Here is a 20,582-nt window from a genome sequence, read left to right as displayed (position 1 = left end):
ACTGAGTTAGAGATCAGTAAAGTCCCAGGTTTGACCCTTCCCCAAGTCTGTCCCAAGTTAGGCGATATTAGTTGCAGCCCCTTAGTTAGGAAGAAGAAGAAAAAAAAATCAGCCAGGGTTCCCAGTCTGCACCGTAATCAAATGATGCCCTGCTGGAAGTGTGCGTGTGGGCATCAGGTAAGGACAAGGTCGGTCTCAACTCCGATACTCTGTGTTCGAATAGCCACTTAGTACCCACCTTTAGGCTCACGGATGAACAATGGCCTCTAGGCAACATGCTGAAGGGTAACTGGCTCCAGGAAAGCGTGGGTTGGGGGGGGGTTGAAGAGATGGCAGAATAGGAAGGAAGAAAATTGGTAATATTTTGAACAGTCCCTTAGTGCACAACCTAACTGGCCATACTTTCACAGAATTATTCAGAGATACAATATATTATTGTATAAATCAATCTTAGCAGTACTGCTTTCTGACGTGGGAAAGCAAAGATTATTTCTATGAAAAAGATCAACATGATGGATGGTCCCTTACTCTGCTGACTAAAAACAGCATATAGAATAGGGACAGTGGAACACCGTGCTTATGCCACACGTGAGGGAAACGTAAGTTCAGTTTCAAAGTCACTCTAGAATGACTAGATTTTAATAATTCTACTTATGGGGGTTCGAGCGCTAAATTTAAATCGGAGATAGATAGCTCTTTGGCAACCAAAGGTATTAAGGGATATGGGCCAAAGGCAGGTATATGGAGTTAGATCACAGATCAGCCATGATCTTATCAAATGACGGAGCAGGCACGAGGGGCTGAATGGCCTACTCCTGTTCCTATGAGTGCCAATGCTGTATCACATACTGCAGTTTATTCTGGACCTGTGAGCTCCAACTACAACATTATTGAAACTATATCTTCTCATAAATAACAGTTTGATATTTAAAGTATCAGCATAAAATAAACAACAGTATAAATGTTTATATTTAATAAAATTAAATTCCTTTAAAAGATCATTTATTTATTGTGACAGCCTTGTACTGTAACTGCACTCTTCTCCGGAAAGTGCAGTCTTACTTGACATTGATACATAGGCTGGCAAGGTCATTTTTTTCCAGTAGGCCCTTTGCTGGAATACTTTGTGGTGGACAGAAGGTTTATTTGACCCCACAAAATGTGTCCTAGTTGACTACTAGAGATCAACCATAATAGCTGCCAACAAGTCCGCAGCATATACCAATCAGCTTAAGAACAGCTGCGAAAAAAAATGACAAGAGATTACAGAACACGACAACAACTTGCATTTATATGGCGCCTCTAACGTCCCAAGGCGCTTCACAGGAGCGTTATCAAACAAAATTTGACACCGAGCCACATAAGGAGATATCAGGACCGATGACCAAAAGCTTGGTCAAAGAGGTAGGTTTTAAGGAGCGTCTTAAAGGAGGAGAGCGAGGTAGAGAGGCGGAGGAGTTTAGGGAGGTCATTCCAGAGCTTAGGACCCAGGCAGCTGAAGGCACGTGGAGCGATGAAAATCGGGGATGCAGAGGAATCGAGATTTGGAGGAGCGCAGAGATCTTGAAGGGTTGTAGAGTTGGAGGAGGTCACATAGATAGGGAAGGGCGAGGCCGGAGAGGGATTTGAAAACAAATGATGAGAATTTTAAAATCGAGGCGTTGCCGGACCGGGAGCCAATGTAGGTCAGCGAGCACAGGGGTGATGGGTGAATGGGACTTGGTGCGAGTTAGGATACATGTAGTAGAGTTTTGGATGAGCTCAAGTCAATGGAGGGTGGAAGATAGGAGGCCAGCAAGAAGAGCGTTGGAATAGTCAAGTCTAGAGATAACAAAGGCATGGAAGAGGGTTTCAGCAGATGAGCTGAGTCAGGGGCGGAGACAGGCAACGTTACGGAGGTGGAAGTAGGCGGTCTTGGTAATGGAGCAGATGTGTGGTCGGAAGTTCATCTCAGGGTCAAATAGGACGCCAAGGTTGTGAATGGTCTGGTTCAGCCTCAGACAGTGGCCAGAGAGGGGTGGAGTCGGTGGCTAGGGAACAGAGTTTGTGGAGGGGACCGAAGACAATAGCTTCAGTGTTCCCAATATTGAGTTGGAGTAAATTTCTGCTCAGCCAGTCGGACAAACAGTGTGACAGATCAGAGACAGTGGAGGGGTCAAGAGAGGTGGTGGTAAGGTAGAGCTGGGTATCGTCAGCACTGAAATAGCATCCCCCACAAATAGCTTTCAGTACTGCACTAAGAAATTAATGACACATAAGTTGACCTGAAGGATAAATCCTTTAATCCATCCATAATCCTAAAGTCCCTGGTACAGTGGGGAACAGTCATCTATTATTGCTGTCCAAAAGCAATGCCTGGGCTGGGACAGTATTGGAGAATTCAAGTGTGACCAACATGAAGGGCATGATTGAAGCTCCAATCACTATGAGGTTTCATTTTGGCACAAAAGCTCTCAAAACAAGTTCAGCAAGTCTGAACAGTGATCAAAGAAACTGACTCAGAGGTCATTGTGGGTTAGATACAACAAGCATAGCAATGCACCATAGATTCTGATTCCCAGCATTGTCAATTATTTTACTTTCAGATTATTTTTCCCCTGTCTAGTCTTTGTGCCAATTCATTATCTGATACAAAGCAAATAGAAACATATTGCTGGGAGTGGAAGAGGCATTCTGACCAGACTAATAGGCAAATTTGCTGAGTGTGCAATCCCATTTTCAATGAGAAAGTGTCCACACAAGCACAATCCAGACTTAAAAGAAAAAAAAGGGACCTACAAGCATATGTTCCAAAAAAAAAGTTCTCAGGACCTCAAAACTGTGGAACTCTTTTACTTCCCTCAATCTTCCCTTCTTCCTAAAAATGCAGAGGCTTTTAAAACCCGAGCTTGCATCACCTAGTCACTTCTTGATTTATCTCATCATCTCTCCTACTCTTTACAACCTTAGTATTGTCCTGCACTTACAGGCCTTTGTGCTTCACGAGGTACTCAATAACAAAAAAACATGAACTGTAGCACAGTCCCACTGTAAAAAAATATAAAGGACCGGAAAACATAAAATGGAACATATAGCAGAAAAAATATACCCATTTCAATGTATAAACAAACTGCAGGGCTTCTTGATGTATAGATTTTACACTGAAATGTGGTCAAATGAAAAATTTCACTTATAACTAATACCTGTAAAATCCTGTGTTAATCCAATTTTGGAGCACGTTTTACAGTTATAATGGAAAAGGTAATATCCTGTTTCTTTCTAATGACAGCACATTTCAGCATTTGCAGCCAGTAGTGTAAGTGTACCCTGTACAACAGTGGTGTTTGTATGTGGCCACACTGCCAAGCCAGACTAGCTGAAACAGTAACAAAAACAGGCTTTATTTTTTCGGGGGGGGGGGGGGGGGGGGGGAAGAGGGAGGAGTGGGAAAGAGAGAGTGACTACCTCAAGGTAGTCACTCTTCTGGGGTATGGTTCCACAGGTTTTGACACCCCTCTGGTGCCACACACAAGTCACCATTCACATGAGAGTCTGGATAGGGCAAATCAGCAAGTTTACTCAATCAGAGGAAGCATTATTGACAAGCCTGATCCAGTCCTCATGTGATACTAACATTCATCCATTTCCTAGAGGGATTATTGGAGGGGACTCAGACCATTTTAAACCTCTCTCTGACCATAAAATTCCTTTACTTCTTGCTCAGTTTCCACCTCTTTCCTTGTAAAGTGTTTTGGAATGTTCTTCTATGCGAGTTGTACTAAATAAATGAGTTGTTTTTTTCTCCCCCTCCCTAGGAGAGGCAGAGGCCAACTGCAGCAACCCAAAGGCTCATCAAAATACCACACGGTGCATCAGGGTAGCTCAAAACTATAAGCTTTCTTCCACGCCCCTCCTCCCCCTCCTCTTCCCTGACTCTTAATTTACTATATATAAAACACACACACACACGGCAAGGACCAAGGTTGGAGAGAGTAAACGGGAAGAGGGAAATCAGAAAGTAGCAATTAGCTGATGTCAAACCTGGGTTTTAAAGCCTGAAGGCTAGAGGAGTACAGGATGGGGATATGGAATTCCACATTTCAAGGTCTTAGAAATAATGAATTGGAGTATGAGACTGTACAATTGGGATGCAAGGAGGAGAAACAACAGCAGAGAGATCTGAGAAGAATGGACCATACCAGGATAATCAAGCTACTGATATGATTGCAACAGAAAGGCTGGAAGTAAGTTAGAGACATTGCCTATCACTTGACAATTTTTTTAATGTATCCTATCCAGGAGTGCAAGAGAGTTACTAGAAGATCCTCCCAGATACTGGAGCAGTATTCAAGACTTGTACAGACTTCACTTGGCAATACTGAATTAATAGTTGCAATCAGCTCTTGGAGGGAGCTTTAAAAATAGAGGAGATTTGAGAGTCCTATTTAAGGTCAGAGAAGATGGTAAGGCCAAAAATGTCAATAGATAACTAAGTGAAGATACAGTTCTACAGCTGCCAGCAGCTGGCTGACACATCATCCAAGAGCCATTCTTTATAATTGAGCCCAGTCTATGTCAATAGGCTATTCAACCATCAGGATATTCATCATTGTCAAGCTTAAGCCTGTCCTGACCCAACATCCACATAGCCACAGTTTCTGGCAGGTTAAATTCATGGTTTGTGCTGAGGCTGGGCAGCAGTTGGGGCACTACAATTGCTCTTTCCTGGGATAAACACAGAACAATCTGCTAAGGTTCTCAATCTTGATCTTTATCCAGTGGCCCTTGTTGCAAAATGAACTTGTGAGGAAAGGATCAGGCTTAGCTGCAATGTTTTTCATAATCAAATGTCCTGCCAACAATACCTGATCACACATTAAGAATGACACCTGGATGTAATGTCAGACAGCATCTGTGGAAACATACCCCAACGCAAATCATCACCTTCAGGAGAGGTGGGAAGTGAAAAAAATGCATTGTAAGCTCACCAGTCAAAAGATTTATACAAATGAGAAAGGTCATTTGTCTCTCAACCTCTCTTCAGCAGTAATGGCAGTATTTTTAAAAAAAATTTTAAATGTTTACTCTACAGTCTGATATTGATTCACTGATACCAGCTCAGTTCACCATAACATTCTGGACCAAACAAGAAATGTCACCATCCAAGCTATAAACCTTAGAAGCTCAAGTGCAAGGCAGAAAAGGCAAATCTCTGAGCTACCATAAGCTACAGATCAGAGTCCACCATATGTCTGCATGAAAACATCTTACTTTTAATAAATCTTTCTCTTCCACATAATTCAAATTTCTCAAAATTCAGTAATAAGAACACTCGGACTATTTTTCATGTCTGCAGTAGTTCTCAACAATTCAGCCAGGAGATATGAAACAGTGGCCTTCCCATTAATAAGATTCACTGGATTCTCAACGTCATGGCCAGAGATAAAGGCTCAACCATCTAACACTTGGCAAGCGTAAGCACTATTTTCTTTCCACTCATGCACTGAGAACGCAATGTTTTTTTTCTGTTGGCAGAAAGAAGTTATTTTGGGACTGAACCAGAATTCTTCATTTATCTGCAATCCAGTTGCTTACTGAGAAGTTTCAGTGACAGGCTGTCATTTCCAGTGCAATGCAACTTTAAGGATGGACCTGAGGGCTGATTAGATAAGCAACCTGCAACACCCTCTCACGCAAAATTAGCAATTTTAAAAGAAAACCAATAAAGCTTCACAATGGTGACCTACCTATTTTAGTAACAAAGATGATGCAAAGTCATAACTATATATAACCTCACGGTGCTCTATATTCTCTGCAAAGACTGGAGGTACTGGTGCTTTTTTTTTTGGCAAAGGGGAAAAGAATGAAGCTCATCTGCCCATCCTTAAAATTCCTCCTCACGCAGATTTGGTTCCTCCCCCCCCCCTCCCCTCCCCTCTCCTCAAACAATCGAGCCCTCTGCGGCAGAACCGTTCTCTGAAGCTCCGTGTCGGTGCGAGCTCCCAGTGTCAGTCAGTCAGTCAGTCAGTCAGTGCCCCCTCCCCCTCCCCCTCCCCCTCCCCCAGGGCCTGTTAGCTTAATTGACAACTTGCTCCTGGCAACCGCGGCGCTGAGGTCGTTGCGTCCCTTACCTGGAGATGGGCTATAAACGTGTTGACACGGGACGCCCCTGATACCGGGCGTTGGCTCCGGTCAGTTCTCTCTCTCTCTCTCTCTCTCTTCCCCCCCCTCCCCTTCTCTACTTGTTTTCTGTTGAAGCCGAGTCCGGCTCTCGCACCCTCTCCCTGCGTCTCTGTGGCTCTCCTCTCCTGCCCCGCCCCCATTCTCCTGACGTCACCCGCGCCCCCTCTGTGACGTCAGCGCGCGATGACGACATCCAATTAAACCCATCAGCCGCTTCGCGCACTGCTCCCTTGTGGTGGGAGGTTGCCAAGGCAAGCGAGGATTTTATTTCTCTCCATCCCCCCACCCCCAACTTTTGTTTTACACTCAGTTATTGCAAAAAGCGGAAATGTCCTTCGAATTTCCTCTCCTGAAGCTACTCACTTTTTTTTTTCTCGCAGGGGTGCAGTTCCACAGGTGCTGCTACTGCTGCTGGCCTTCAATACCTTGCATCAAAACTACAGCACAGAAACAGGCCCTTCGGCCCAACTTGTCCATGCTGGGTGTTTATACTCCACACGAGCCTCCTCCCTCCCTACTTCATCTAACTCTATCAGCATACCCCTCTATTCCTGTCTCTCTCATGTACTTGTCTAGCTTGCCCTTAAATGCATCTATGCTATTTGCCTCAACTACTTCTTGTGATTGTGCGTTCCACAGTCTTACCACTCTCTGGGTAAAGAAGTTTCTCCTGAATTCCCTATTGGATTTATTAGTCACGATTTTATATTTATGACCTCTAGTTTTGGACTAAACTCGCGACCTCTACCACCTAGAAGGACAAGAGCAGCAGGCACATGGGAACAACACCACCTGCACGTTCCCCTCCAAGTCACACACCATCCCGACTTGGAAATATATCGCCGTTCCTTCATCATCGCTGGGTCAAAATCCTGGAACTCCCTTCCTAACAGCACTGTGGGAGAACCGTCACCACACGGACTGCAGCAGTTCAAGAAGGCGGCTCACCACCTCCTTCTCAAGGGCAATTAGGGATGGGCAATAAATGCTGGCCTCGCCAGCGACGCCCACATCCCGTGAACGAATAAAAAAAAAGAAAATATTTTCTCTAGGTCTATCCTATAAAACCCTTTCATTATCTCAAAGAACTCTATCAGGTCACCCCTCAGCCTTCTCTTTTCTAGAGAAAAGAGCCTCAGCCTGTACAGCCTTTCTGATAAGTATATCCTCTCAGTTCTGGTATTATCCCTGTGAATCTTTGCGGCATCCTCTCCAATGCCTCTATATCCTTTCTATAATATGGAGACCAGAACTGTGCACAGTACTCCGAGTGTACTTGGAGTCATTCTTCATCTGTGAGCCGAGAGAGTAAGTCTCAGCAAGCTATTCAATCGTGGTTGGGCATCACAACTGAGTCAAGACTCCTTAATCTTTCAAAACTCCTCCATTGTCCTTTACTGGACTGGGTTGGACCGGCTCCACAGGTTCCTGCTACTGCTCCTGATCTTGTGTGCTCCTCACCTCCCTACACCGCTGTTCCTCGGACCAACTCCTCTAGGTTTGTGTTTCTTTAAAGTAAATAGCCCTAACTCTAAGGGCCTATCCTAATAATTAAGAGCCATAAGGCCAGGTATCATCCTCTGCACGTTCTCCAGAGCCTCAATATCTTTCACCATATCTGGGGACCAATACGCCAAGCATGAACATGCCAAAGCCTTGTATTGCTCTTTATATACTCAACAGTCCTTTCAATATAGCCTAAAACCTTATTTGACTTCCCTCTGCTTATGTACTTTTAATGAATTTTCAACTGTTACTCCAGGTCTTTAACAGATATATATGCATAGTGTAAACATGCCTGGAGTTCCCCATCCTAAAGCATATTATACTTGTCCACGTTGAAGGGCATCTGCCACACAGTATCCCCAACTTATCTAAATCAGTCTGCATTCTATTAATTTGGTGAAAATTACTTACCCCATGCACATTTTTATTTCAATTGCAAATTTACAAATAGTTCAATTAATGCCTTTGTCCAAACCAATTATGTTAATACTTTGGTTTGGAACCCCGTTTACCTGTCTGCATTATCCTTCGTGTATCCATGGTTTTATGGTTTGACTGGCAACTCTATTTGAGTTTGAGAGATATATTTTTAATTTCCTTTGGCTGTATCTTCAAAGGATTTTGAAAGTATATCTCAGGCTGACTTGCTTACAGTCAGTGGTTCTGAAGCCATGAAAGAGAGAGACAGGAGATTCCGTGGAGGATTAGTCAGCAAAACTCTTGCGTAAAGTTGTGTTCAGAGATCTGATTTAGGTCTGATTTTATATTCATTGTTACTTTAAATCTACTAATTATCCTTGCTACTATTTTCTTATCTATTTAATGTTAATAGATTCAGTCAATAGTTTATAGCCTTTTTTTATTCATTCATGGGATGTGGACATCGCTGGCAAGGCCAGCATTTATTGCCCATCCCTAATTGCCCTTGAGAAGGTGGTGATGAGGCCATCTTCAACCACTGCAGTCAGTGTGCAGTCCACAGAACTGTTAGGCAGGGAGTTCCAGGATTTTGACCCAGTGACGATGAAGGATTGGCGATATATTTCCAAGTCAGGATGGTGTGTGACTTGGAGGGGAACATACAGGTGGTGTTGTTCCCATGTGCCTGCTGCACTTGTCCTTCAAGGTGGTAGAGGTCGCGGGTTTGGGAGGTGCTGTCGAAGAAGCCTTGGCGAGTTGCTGCAGTGCATCCTGTGGATGGTACACACTGCAGCCACTGTGCGCTGGTGGTGAAGGGAGTGAATGTTTAGGGTGGTGGATGGAGTGCCAATCAAGTGGGCTGCTTTGACCTGGATGGTGTCGAGCTTCTTGAGTGTTGTTGGAGCTGCACTCATCCAGGCAAGTGGAGAGTATTCCATCACACTCCTGACTTGTGCCTTGTAGATGGTGGAAAGGCTTTGGGGAGTCAGGAGGTGAGTCACTCGCTGCAGAATACCCAGCCTCTGACCTGCTGTTGTAGCCACAGTATTTATGTGGCTGGTCCATTTAAGTTCCTGGTCAATGGTGACCCCCAGGATGTTGATGGTGGGGGATTCGGCGATGGTAGTGCCATTGAATGTCAAAGGGAGGTGGTTAGACTCTCTCTTGTTGGAGATGATCATTGCCTGGCACTTGTGTGGCGTGAATGTTACTTGCCATTTATCAGCCCAAGGCTGAATGCTGTCCAGGTCTTGCTGCATGCAGGCACGGACTGCTTCATTATCTGCAAAAATCAGATTGCCTAAAAAGCCTAAGCTATGCTAAGCCTAAGCCGTGATATAATAGAATTTTTATTCTACTGCTTTCCAAAGTCAAGATCGTGTGGCATATCTATCAAGCCAAAGTGTAGTGATAAGGGTTTCTGTTCAACCCCTGGGCTCATTACAATTACCTAGATATTGGGCAGGCAAAGATAGACTCCAGTTTGTAGAGCTTGAGGGCTTGTTATGTGATTGGTCTCTGGCACTGAACATAAGGAAAATATATGAGGTAAATAGCTAAAAACATAACAGGTACCTTAATGTAATAATTTAGTTTGTATACATGATAGGTTCCCAGCTCCGAGGGACACCATGAGCAGATCCGAGAGGGTTGGCAGGGTCATTAGATTTCTCTGCTTGTTGAATTGATAGCATGTTATTTATCTTGCTATATGCTAATAAAAGCATTTTCCTTCCCAGAGACAGCACCAGGATCCCTGATAGTTTGTCAATATTATTTGCAAATGATCCCATGCAGAAATTTTAACAAAATGCAGCTTCTGGCTCAAAGGCCTCGGTTGTGAATACTCCAGTATATATATGGTTTCGCAGAGTAGAGCAACGCCATTCCATACGTTCAATGGATGTACAAACAGTCTCACTCCTTCTAATCATGTATCTCACTCATGACATTTCCACATTGTCGACAGTTCTGATTTTTGCAGAGCTGTTAAGTATGTCATTGCAAAAGAGAATCTTCAGTGTTGGTATAAAAAAAGGACTTATTTTGATTTATGTGGCTGTTAAATGCATCGTCACAAGTTTCCATGATTTCACTCCTGATGTCTTGTCTGTATTATTAAATGCAAACACTTTCAGAAAATAGACACCAGAATGATATTGAGATGCTACATTTCCTGATGCTGCTACGTAGTTCCCTATTTGCAGTTCTTGAGTTTATGAAAAATTGGGCCACCTTGGTGAAATATTACACCATTGCCAGCCTGTGGAAATGTTGTATTGTATTTCCCATGGGCTACAGAAAGTGTAATATCATTTTGTCATGGTTGGAAACATTAGATGCTGCAGCGTTATCTAACTTGTTTTATATTAATATTAATAATGTTTATTTTTTAAGGGGATCTCAGTTTGTGCTGACCATCTGTTCCCTCCCTATAAATTGTAAACAATTTTACAACACCAAGTTATAGTCCAGCAATTTTATTTTAAATTCACAAGCTTTCGGAGGCTTCCTCCTTCCTCAGGTGAACGTTTGTTGGAAATGAAATCCTCGAAATGAAATCGCATTTATAATTCACAGAACAATGCTTGGTGATTACAGACAGTTTTTTCAACTGCCCGTTGCCAAGGCAATCAGTGTGCAGACAGACAGGTGTTACCTGCAAGGTCTCCGAATATACAAATCACCAAAAAAAAACAACAAACAAAAAAAAAACAGAGATAGAGAGGTTGAAACATAGAAAAGACAGCAACTGACCCGTTATATTAAAAACAGATAACATTTGTTCGCTGGTGGGGTAACGTGTAGCGTGACATGAACCCAAGATCCCGGTTGAGGCCGTCCTCATGGGTGCGGAACTTGGCTATCAATTTCTGCTCGACGATTTTGCGTTGTCGTGTGTCTCGAAGGCCGCCTTGGAATACGCTTACCCGAAGGTCGGTGGCTGAATGTCCTTGACTGCTGAAGTGTTCCCCGACTGGGAGGGAACCCTCCTGTCTGGAGATTGTTGCGCGGTGTCCGTTCATCCGTTGTCGCAGCGTCTGCATGGTCTCGCCAATGTACCATGCTCTGGGGCATCCTTTCCTGCAACGTATGAGGTAGACAACGTTGGCCGAGTCACAGGAGTATGAACCATGCACCTGGTGGGTGGTGTCCTCTCGTGTGATGGTGGTATCTGTGTCGATGATCTGGCATGTCTTGCAGAGGTTACCGTGGCAGGGTTGTGTGGTGTCGTGGACGCTGTTCTCTTGAAAGCTAGGTAATTTGCTGCGAACGATGGTCTGTTTGAGGTTGGGTGGCTGTTTAAAGGCGAGTAGTGGAGGTGTGGGGATGGCCATAGCGAGGTGTTCGTCGTCATTGATGACATGTTGAAGGCTGCGGAGAACATGGCGTAGTTTCTCCGCTCCGGGGAAGTACTGGATGACAAAGGGTACTCTGTTGGTTGCGTCCCGTGTTAGTCTCCTGAGGAGGTCTATGCGATTTTTTGCTGTGGCCCGTCGGAACTGTCAGGTTCCGACGGGCCACAGCAACCCTGCCACGGTAACCTCTGCAAGACATGCCAGATCATCGACACAGATACCACCATCACACGAGAGGACACCACCCACCAGGTGCATGGTTCATACTCCTGTGACTCGGCCAACGTTGTCTACCTCATACGTTGCAGGAAAGGATGCCCCAGAGCATGGTACATTGGCGAGACCATGCAGACGCTGCGACAACGGATGAACGGACACCGCGCAACAATCGCCAGACAGGAGGGTTCCCTCCCAGTCGGGGAACACTTCAGCAGTCAAGGACATTCAGCCACCGACCTTCGGGTAAGCGTACTCCAAGGCAGCCTTCGAGACACACGACAACGCAAAATCGTCGAGCAGAAATTGATAGCCAAGTTCCGCACCCATGAGGACGGCCTCAACCGGGATCTTGGGTTCATGTCACGCTACACGTTACCCCACCAGCGAACAAATGTTATCTGTTTTTAATATAACGGGTCAGTTGCTGTCTTTTCTATGTTTCTACCTCTCTATCTTTTTTTTTTGTTGTTTTTTTTTATTGGTGATTTGTATATTCGGAGACCTTGCAGGTAACACCTGTCTGTCTGCACACTGATTGCCTTGGCAACGGGCAGTTGAAAAAACTGTCTGTAATCACCAAGCATTGTTCTGTGAATTATAAATGCGATTTCATTTCGAGGATTTCATTTCCAACAAACGTTCACCTGAGGAAGGAGGAAGCCTCCGAAAGCTTGTGAATTTAAAATAAAATTGCTGGACTATAACTTGGTGTTGTAAAATTGTTTACAATTGTCAACCCCAGTCCATCACCGGCATCTCCACATCATGGCTCCCTATAAAGGGAGGAGACATTTGTAGATGCTCCATCTCACTAATCAACCGTCAGTACAAAACAGTATAATAAATAAAAACAGAAAACGCTGGAAATATGTCAGAATCCAAAGAGAGAAAAGATGGGCTAATGTTTTGAACATAGACCCTTCATCCATCCCATGATGGTCGATCAGCACCCGAAATACTAATCCGTCTTTTCAGATATTGATGGGGCTGCTGTGTATTTCCAGCATTTTCTGTTTTTATTTCAGATTTCCAGCTTTTTTTTAAAATAGTACACATAGCAGCTTACAAATGCCATCCAATGTTCACACATGTGTACTCCAACCAAAACTTCATTGCTAACTTATAACGACCATTGTGCAGACTGGCTTCTCCATTCTAGACCAACTGGTTGTTGCTTAATTGACGCATTGACACATAAAGAAACATCTCTAAATGCTCATACTAAACCTGAAATACTGTTACACTGTGTAATTTTACTGAACTCACTTAAGAAACCAGCTACAGGGGAATCTCCATTATTCACACTCTAACTATACACCTTCTTGATTAACTGTCAACCTTTGCAGGAAAAAGCCTTGCAAGAGATGTCACCTCATTGAAGAGCCCGTTAACACCAATTTCCTGCTGTCTGGCGCAAATAGACCTCGCAGCCCAAGAAAGGTTAAATTCAGGTTATGTTTGTATTATACACAATCCCAGTCTTAGATTATTGCTATACCAGACACGTAAAATGAAAATTTGGGGTCTAGGGAAGGGAGAGTTCCTGTCCCAGTGACTTCTGCTGGAAATACACATGTGTAGACATTGGATGAAGATAAGATTGGCTGGACTGTGATGCCCCCCACATCTTAAGAGTGTGCTCTGCTAAGGCTCACACAATGATGACCATTTGGTCAGGGTACTGGTAGGTGCCTGGAACCCATGAACCCGTACCCTAGAAAGGGATCAACACCTTCAGGAGTGGAGATGGGAGGGAGGGGAGAAAACTGGAGCAAAAAATAAATAAACCATCTTGGACCTGATGCAGCTTAATCAGCTCATTTTGGATTCATATTCATCCTAAGCATTGGAAAAGCCTGGGATCCGGAGTACTCCATTTTCCGAAAGCTGAGGGAAGCAGCATAAAGACAAGCAATCCTCCTCAGAAAAATAAAATGGGCAAAAATGAAGTTGTACTGAAAGAACAAGTATGAAAATATTGGTAATCAAACTGTTAAAAATTTTGATCATCCTGCTTCAAAACAGATGCATTGAAATGGATGCAGAGAGGATCAACAAAAAACATCCCAGATGTAAATGGATGAGCTATGAGGAAAGATTAGAGAAGCTTATAAGCTCTACAGTCTAGAGAGAAGATAACTAAAGGAGAATTCCATCAGTTTTCTATAAGGTATTAAAGAGTATAGCTAAGGTCAACCCAGATTAGTGCTTCAATGTAAGCTAAACTAGAAGGATCAGTGTTCAGAAATGTAAATTAATGACGAGCAAGTTTAAAACAAACAGTAGAAAGAATTTATTTATTCAAAGAGTGATGAATATTTGGAACAATATACTAAAGTCAAGGACATTAGGGACTTTCAAAATTCTGGACTGGGAGAGTCAGGGTCCTGGAGGGATGAATCTCAATCGGTCAAATACCATTCTTTTGTCCTTGACTGCTTTTATCTTCACTTCAGTCGAAAACCATCACTCTCCTCTCACACCACTGTGCTTCCCTTTAACTAGTATCCCATTCTGAAACCACCGTCACAACATTATTATTTTTCTAAGTTTTTGCATACAAATGATGTCTTATGAAGAACATTTATTCAAAGAGGATGACAGGAGCAAGGCAGAAGTCTTTATTTTCAGGGCTGCACAATACATTATATTGCACAATTCCAACTGCACATTGATTGTACACTACATTAAGCTAAAAGTGAGAGGATTTTTGAAGAGCTTGCCTTGAGAAGATTATATTTTCTTGGCAATTTGTGACAACTATTCAAAGAAATAGAATTGTGTCTTATTAAATTTGAAGACTACTGTGGCATTCTGCACCACACCCTAAAATTCATGCAACATTTTTTTTTCTCGCTACTCCATAAAGAGACAGATTCTATCACCTACATGTTTTCTAATTTTTAGAATTCATTAAAATAATTCACAGATAATGAGGATTATATTTGTATTCTTTTTGTAAAAACTCAGCCTGTTCTACACTTAGCATCACTTGGAGGTCAGAATCATAGGAAGTTACGGCACAGAAGGAGGCCATTCGGCCCATCGTGACTGTGCCAGCCGAAAAAGTGTTATCCAGCTTAATCCCACTTTCAAGCTCTTGGTCCGTAGCCCTGTAGGTTAAGGCACTTCAAGTACTCATCTAAGTACTTTTTAAACAAGTTGAGGGTTTTGGCCTCTACCACCCTTTCAGGCAGTGAGTTCCAGACCCCCACCACCTGCTGGGTGAAAAAATTTCTCCTCAGCTCCCGTCTAATCCTTCTACCAATTACTTTAAATCTATGCCCCTTTGGTCACTGACCCCTCTGCTAAGGGAAATAGGTCCTCCCCATCCACTCTATCTAGTCCCGTCATAATTTTATACACCTCAATTAAATCTCCCTTCAGCCTCCTTTGTTCCAAAGAAAACAACCCCAGCCTATCCAATCCTTCCTCATAGCTAAAATTCTTCAGCCCTGGCAATATCCTCGTAAATCTCCTCTGTACCCTTTCTAGTGCAATCACATCTTTCCTGTAATGTGGTGACCAGAACTGTACGCAGTACTCATGCTGTGGCCTTACCAATGTTTTATACAGTTCTAGCATAACCTCCCTGCTCTTATATTCTATTGCTCAGCTAATAAAGGAAAGTATCCCGTATGCCTTTTTAACCACCTTAGCTACCTGTTCTGCTACCTTCAGAGATCTGTGGACATGCATTTCAAGGTCCCTTTGTTCCTCTACACCTCTCAGTATCCTCCCATTTATTGTGTACTCCCTTGCCTTGTTTGCCCTCCCCAAATGCATTACCTCACACTTCTCTGGACTGCAGTCCATTGCCACTTTTCTGCCCACCTGACCAGTCCATTGATAGCTTCCTGCAGTCTACGGCTTTCCTCCTCACTATCAACCACACGGCCAATTTTTGTATTATCTGCAAACTTCTTGATCAAGCCCCCTACATTCAAGTCCAAATCATTAATACATAACACAAAAAGCAAGAGGCCTAGCACTGAACCTTGCGGGACCCCACTGGAAACAGGCTTCCAGCCGCAAGAACACCTGTCAACCATTACCCTTTGCTTCCAGCCACTGAGCTAATTTTGGATCCAACTAGCCACTTTCCCTTGGACCCCATGGGCTTTTACCTTTTTGGTCAGTCTGCCATGTGGGACCTTGTCAAAAGCCTTGCTAAAATCCATGTACATAACATCAACCGCGTTACCCTCATCGACCCTCCTTGTTACCTGCTCAAAAAATTCAATCAAGTTAGTCAGACTTGTTAGACAGGTTAGCAGTGTACGTGTGTGTTCTTGTGTGTATGTGTGAAGCCAAACTGCATGTGTTTGGTTTCTCCACTGTGCTTTAGGAGTATTATAAACTGCCATTGTTCCCAAACTGTTATGTGTTGAAAGGGTGGAATTCGGGTCAGAGCTTGGGTAGGGGGAGGGCAATTGTAAACAATTTTACAACACCAAGTTATAGTCCAACGATTTTATTTGAAATCTACAAGCTTTCGGAGGCTTCCTCCTTCCTCAGGTAAATGTCAGGAACTCCTCGAATCCTCGTAGATTTCAAATAAAATCGTTGGACTATAACTTGGTGTTGTAAAATTGTTTACAATTGTCAACCCCAGTCCATCACCGGCATCTCCACATCATAGGGGGAGGGAGCAGAGTTTTTAGTAGAACTGATGAATCAACTGGCTGTGCCAACCTGGTAGTTTTGTACGTCACTGCTGCTTTTCTCAGCTGCGTTGTTCAATGTCGGTATGTCCTGATTAAAATGGGTCAGCTCTGAGATATGAACAACTCTGCTGACATTGCTTTAAGATGTCTAGCCTCCCCCTTTAGCCTACCTCAAAGCTCCTTCTGTTTCTGGGTTCTTCTTTTTAGTTTACTTTTAAGATCTGCCGGTGCTGTTATTCTCCCTCTCAATCGATCTAAACACATCGCCACCCCTCTCCTGGGTTGTACTTCTGATTCTCTGCATGGTTTTTTTCTATCATTCTCTTTGGAATTCCTTCTATCATTATATCCACTTGTTCTTTTTCTCTGCATTGTGGCCTGTCCTTTCTTCAGAGCTTCTTAAGTGTGCAGTGTACACAAGCCAACATTTCAGAGACGTCCCAAGGACTGCATTCCAAGATATGTCAAGCTGCGGCACCATCCGACCTCTGCAGGGTGAAGGGACTATATTAACGCCACTAATGAAAGTAGAAATTAGCTTCACATCAACGTGTAGTATAAACGGAATAAACAGATAATTATTTGGAAATAAAAGCACTTGAGCCTCAGCTAATATAATTATAACAGAAACGTTGTTTAGTTACGTGGTTCATGCCACTCAATTGTCTACTTCTGCTAGAAACTCCTCCATGCCGTACAATTATCCCTGAAGCAAAGTCATGGGGGTACGTAACTTTATTTGTGGACTAAATGTCAAGCACGGAGGAATTTCCAGCCACTTCTGTCTCGTTTGTGTGTTTTTTTGTGGACGTACAAAGTATTAGGTACAAGTTTTTTTTTATAATTCTGTGTAATCCAAGTTTTCATAAATTTAGTACATCTTCTTTAAAAATGCTGTCAACTCTCAGAATTTTTCAGCCAACCAGTAGGATCTTGCCACAGTTGGTTTAGGTGTCATTGGATGGTGGGTATGCAGGCAGGACATGTTGCTTGGCGCTCCACAAGGCAATGGATTCTAGAGAAAGGAACACTTTCTACAGAATCAGTGTGACTTTTCCATTTTTAAAACCCAGTGCCAGCATCAGACAGTCCGAGATCAGATAGAGCTTAGTTAGGTGCGGGATTAAACGGGCCATCCACTTCAGAAGATCCTTCCCTCTGCCACCAGTGTGACATTGCCATTTTTCACATCAGTCATCTTCACGGTATCTTGGAGAGAGACTGCCAATTTAGTGTTAAATTACAGGCAATTTTGTGCTGTGGTTCATGATCACTAGAAATTGGGTTGTCCAAACTCATTTCACTTAGGAGCCTTTCAACAGAGGAGAGTTGAGATTTTAATTCCATCAGTCTGGGCTGAATTCAAAGCTGAGGTCCAGAGGTGAAAGGACCAGATGCTAACCCATGACACCCGCACTCACAAGATTATTTTTGTTTAAATAAATCGATATACAAGCTGGCGATGAGAATTCTATCTGCACAAGAGTTATTTTCATGAATTTTTTGTTTTAATTAGAGCATTTCATATGGGAAACAGCAGCAGTGGCATTACACATAAAACTGGGAAATGTTACAGCGCACAAAATAATGGCACAGATCTAAGCAATGTTGAAAAGAGAAATACTCCCAATATAATTCTCCTTTCTTTCTCACAATAGTGCAAAAATAGGAATCTTTGTCACTTGACCTTATGTAAAAGCATAAAATACATAGTTGCTAACAATTATTTCTTCCTGCCATGCCTGTGTGTAACGCTGTTTTCGATGCAAAGCACGATGAAGGAGTTGGTGCAGCCATACAAGTGCTGCTCCAGGAGCTTTCCACTCATGAGCGATGTCGCGAGTCCTTGTACACCATATCCCTTTCGCCATTCATTACAAAAGCTGTCTGAGACTCGAATCCCCCGGGTGCTTGATCCATGCCAGACAAATTTACGAGGCCTAGTGATGTAAATGAAAGCAAACTTCAAATTGGTTAATCACCACCTTAAGAACATAAGAAATAGGAGCAGGAGTAGGCCAATCGGCCCCTCGAGCCTGCTCCGCCATTCAATAAGATCGTGGCTGATCTGCTCCTAACCTCAAATCTAAATTCATGTCCAATTTCCTGCCCGCTCCCCGTAACCCCTAATTCCCTTTACTTCTCGGAAACTGTCTATTTCTGTTTTAAATTTATTTAATGATGTAGCTTCCACAGCTTCCTGGGGCAGCAAATTCCACAGACCTACTACCCTCTGAGTGAAGAAGTTTCTCCTCATCTCAGTTTTGAAAGAGCAGCCCCTTATTCTAAGATTATGCCCCCTAATTCTAGTTTCACCCATTCTTGGGAACATCCTTACCGCATCCACCCGATCAAGCCCCTTCACAATCTTATATGTTTCAATAAGATCGCCTCTCATTCTTCTGAACTCCAATGAGTAGAATCCCAATCTACTCAACCTCTCCTCATATGTCCGCCCCCTCATCCCCGGGATTAACCGAGTGAACCTTCTTTGTACTGCCTTGAGAGCAAGTATGTCTTTTCTTAAGTATGGACACCAAAACTGTATGCAGTATTCCAGGTGCGGTCTCACCAATACCTTATATAACTGCAGCAATACCTCCCTGTTTTTATATTCTATCCCCCGAGCAATAAAAGCCAACATTCCGTTTTTATAGTTTTATAGTTTAATTGCAGACATTTTTTTCCCTTTCCATCTTTTGTCAACTGCCATATATCTACAACTGTGAACCTCTGACCTTATGAACTTATTACTCGTAGAGCTATGTTCTAACAATAACCATGTCATTTAGAGCATAGCTGATGGATAAATGCATAGAAAGTTTTATTAGTTTCAGTCTCTTAATCTCAAATAACTAAATCCAAATGAAATACAACATGATGCTCAATGCTTCCTAATAGGTAGGCTAGGGGAAATTATTGGACAATTACCCTCCCCGTTCTGCAGGCCACTCTTCCTGAAGAGTTGGTCTCAGAGGACCGGGAGCAGGTTCCCTGCCCATCCTCTTACCTGGGAAAGGCACAGTATACAAGGGACCTAAAAGAATAAAATTGCTTTAAATCAGGGAAATACAAATTAAATTACATTTTTACCTGGAGCAAGTCTATCCTGGATTGATATTCTTTGGCAAAATTGCATTGATCTCATCGTGGCTCAATGATCTGATTGCTACAGTGTAGATAATCATGTTTCCACTACCAGTCCACCATTCAATAGGAATACCATTGCATTGTACACTCTTCCCTCCCCACAAGCTGCAATTTTCCACCTTGCACACGATACAGAAATACAACCTTGCCAAGCCTCGTATTACCACAGGCTGATTGCTATGTTTTGACGCATTCTATACTCACCATGAGGCATCGGTCATGACATTTTGACCACTGAATGAATAAATGGGCACTTTGGGGTTGAAATGTGCCCCAGAGCCACTGAAGAGAGTATCCCAATTGTAAAAGAGCATTTCACCCTGTAAGAAACGTCAGGTTTATAACATGGTTTTAGGCCGTTTAGGCTTCTCAAGAAGACAAACAGAGAGAGAATAATAAAGGATAAATAAACAACTTGAAGACAGATACACATGGGGAGAGATATAAATCCTATGGTGGGATTTGAACTCACAACCATAACTCGGTACTGTAAGTACTAAACTACCATATCCCACTACCATTAAACTCAGCCCATGGGGGTGGGATGAACTGGAGAACTTCTTGATCTGCATGACTCAGTTTTACACCAAACTGAACAATTACCCACTGAACCTTTCCAGGAGTTCACTATTGGATTATTACCACTGCGTTTTCAGCTCCATAAACATACAGTTGATCCAGGCCTAATTCTGATCCAAACATGTACTTTTGGTGCAGTTTGTTTATTTATTCCTATTACACAGCAGGCCCAATCTGTACAGAATATTTTATACTCTTTGTCTTATGGGACAGTTTTCCAATGGTATTGCTGTATCAGGCACACCAGCAATGATATAGTGTAATTATATTCTTATGGTGTAATATATAATTATATACTCTTGCCTCTAATTCTGAAGATTATGGGTTCAAGTCCCACTCCAGGCACAAAATCCAAGCTGACACTCCAGAGCAGTACTGAGGGAGAGCTGCACTGTCGGAGGTCCCATCTTTCAGATGACACGTTAAACCGAGGCCCCATCTGCCCTCTCAGGTGGACATAAAAGATCCCATGGCACTATTTAGAAGAAGAGCAGGGGAGTTCTCCCCAGTGTCCTGGCCA

At 43.1% G+C, this 20,582-nt stretch overlaps 2 protein-coding genes across 4 annotated transcripts in view; both read right to left on the bottom strand.

Moving 5' to 3' along the window:
* The window catches only part of LOC137299889 (ORM1-like protein 3), a 50,177-nt gene extending 43,986 nt beyond the window's left edge, over positions 1-6,191 (bottom strand). The window contains exon 1 of the mRNA XM_067968867.1: positions 6,111-6,191. The gene's annotated coding sequence lies outside the window, so the exon portion shown is untranslated. The remainder of the gene's footprint in view (positions 1-6,110) is intronic.
* Positions 6,192-17,819: 11,628 nt separating this feature from the next.
* The window catches only part of LOC137299888 (collagen alpha-1(XVIII) chain-like), a 75,512-nt gene continuing 72,749 nt past the window's right edge, over positions 17,820-20,582 (bottom strand). For all 3 annotated transcript variants that reach the window (XM_067968864.1, XM_067968866.1, XM_067968865.1), the window contains 2 exons: positions 19,688-19,803; positions 17,820-18,273 (listed from right to left, as the gene is read on the bottom strand). In XM_067968864.1, the coding sequence (XP_067824965.1) occupies positions 18,057-18,273; positions 19,688-19,803 (333 nt within the window). In that variant the 3' untranslated portion in view covers positions 17,820-18,056. The remainder of the gene's footprint in view (positions 18,274-19,687; positions 19,804-20,582) is intronic.

The sequence above is a fragment of the Heptranchias perlo genome, chromosome 30 (genome assembly GCF_035084215.1).
Source record: "Heptranchias perlo isolate sHepPer1 chromosome 30, sHepPer1.hap1, whole genome shotgun sequence".
Lineage (NCBI taxonomy): Eukaryota > Metazoa > Chordata > Chondrichthyes > Hexanchiformes > Hexanchidae > Heptranchias > Heptranchias perlo.
Note: the sequence above shows the minus strand (reverse complement) of the source record. Positions and strands in the feature narration are given on the sequence as shown.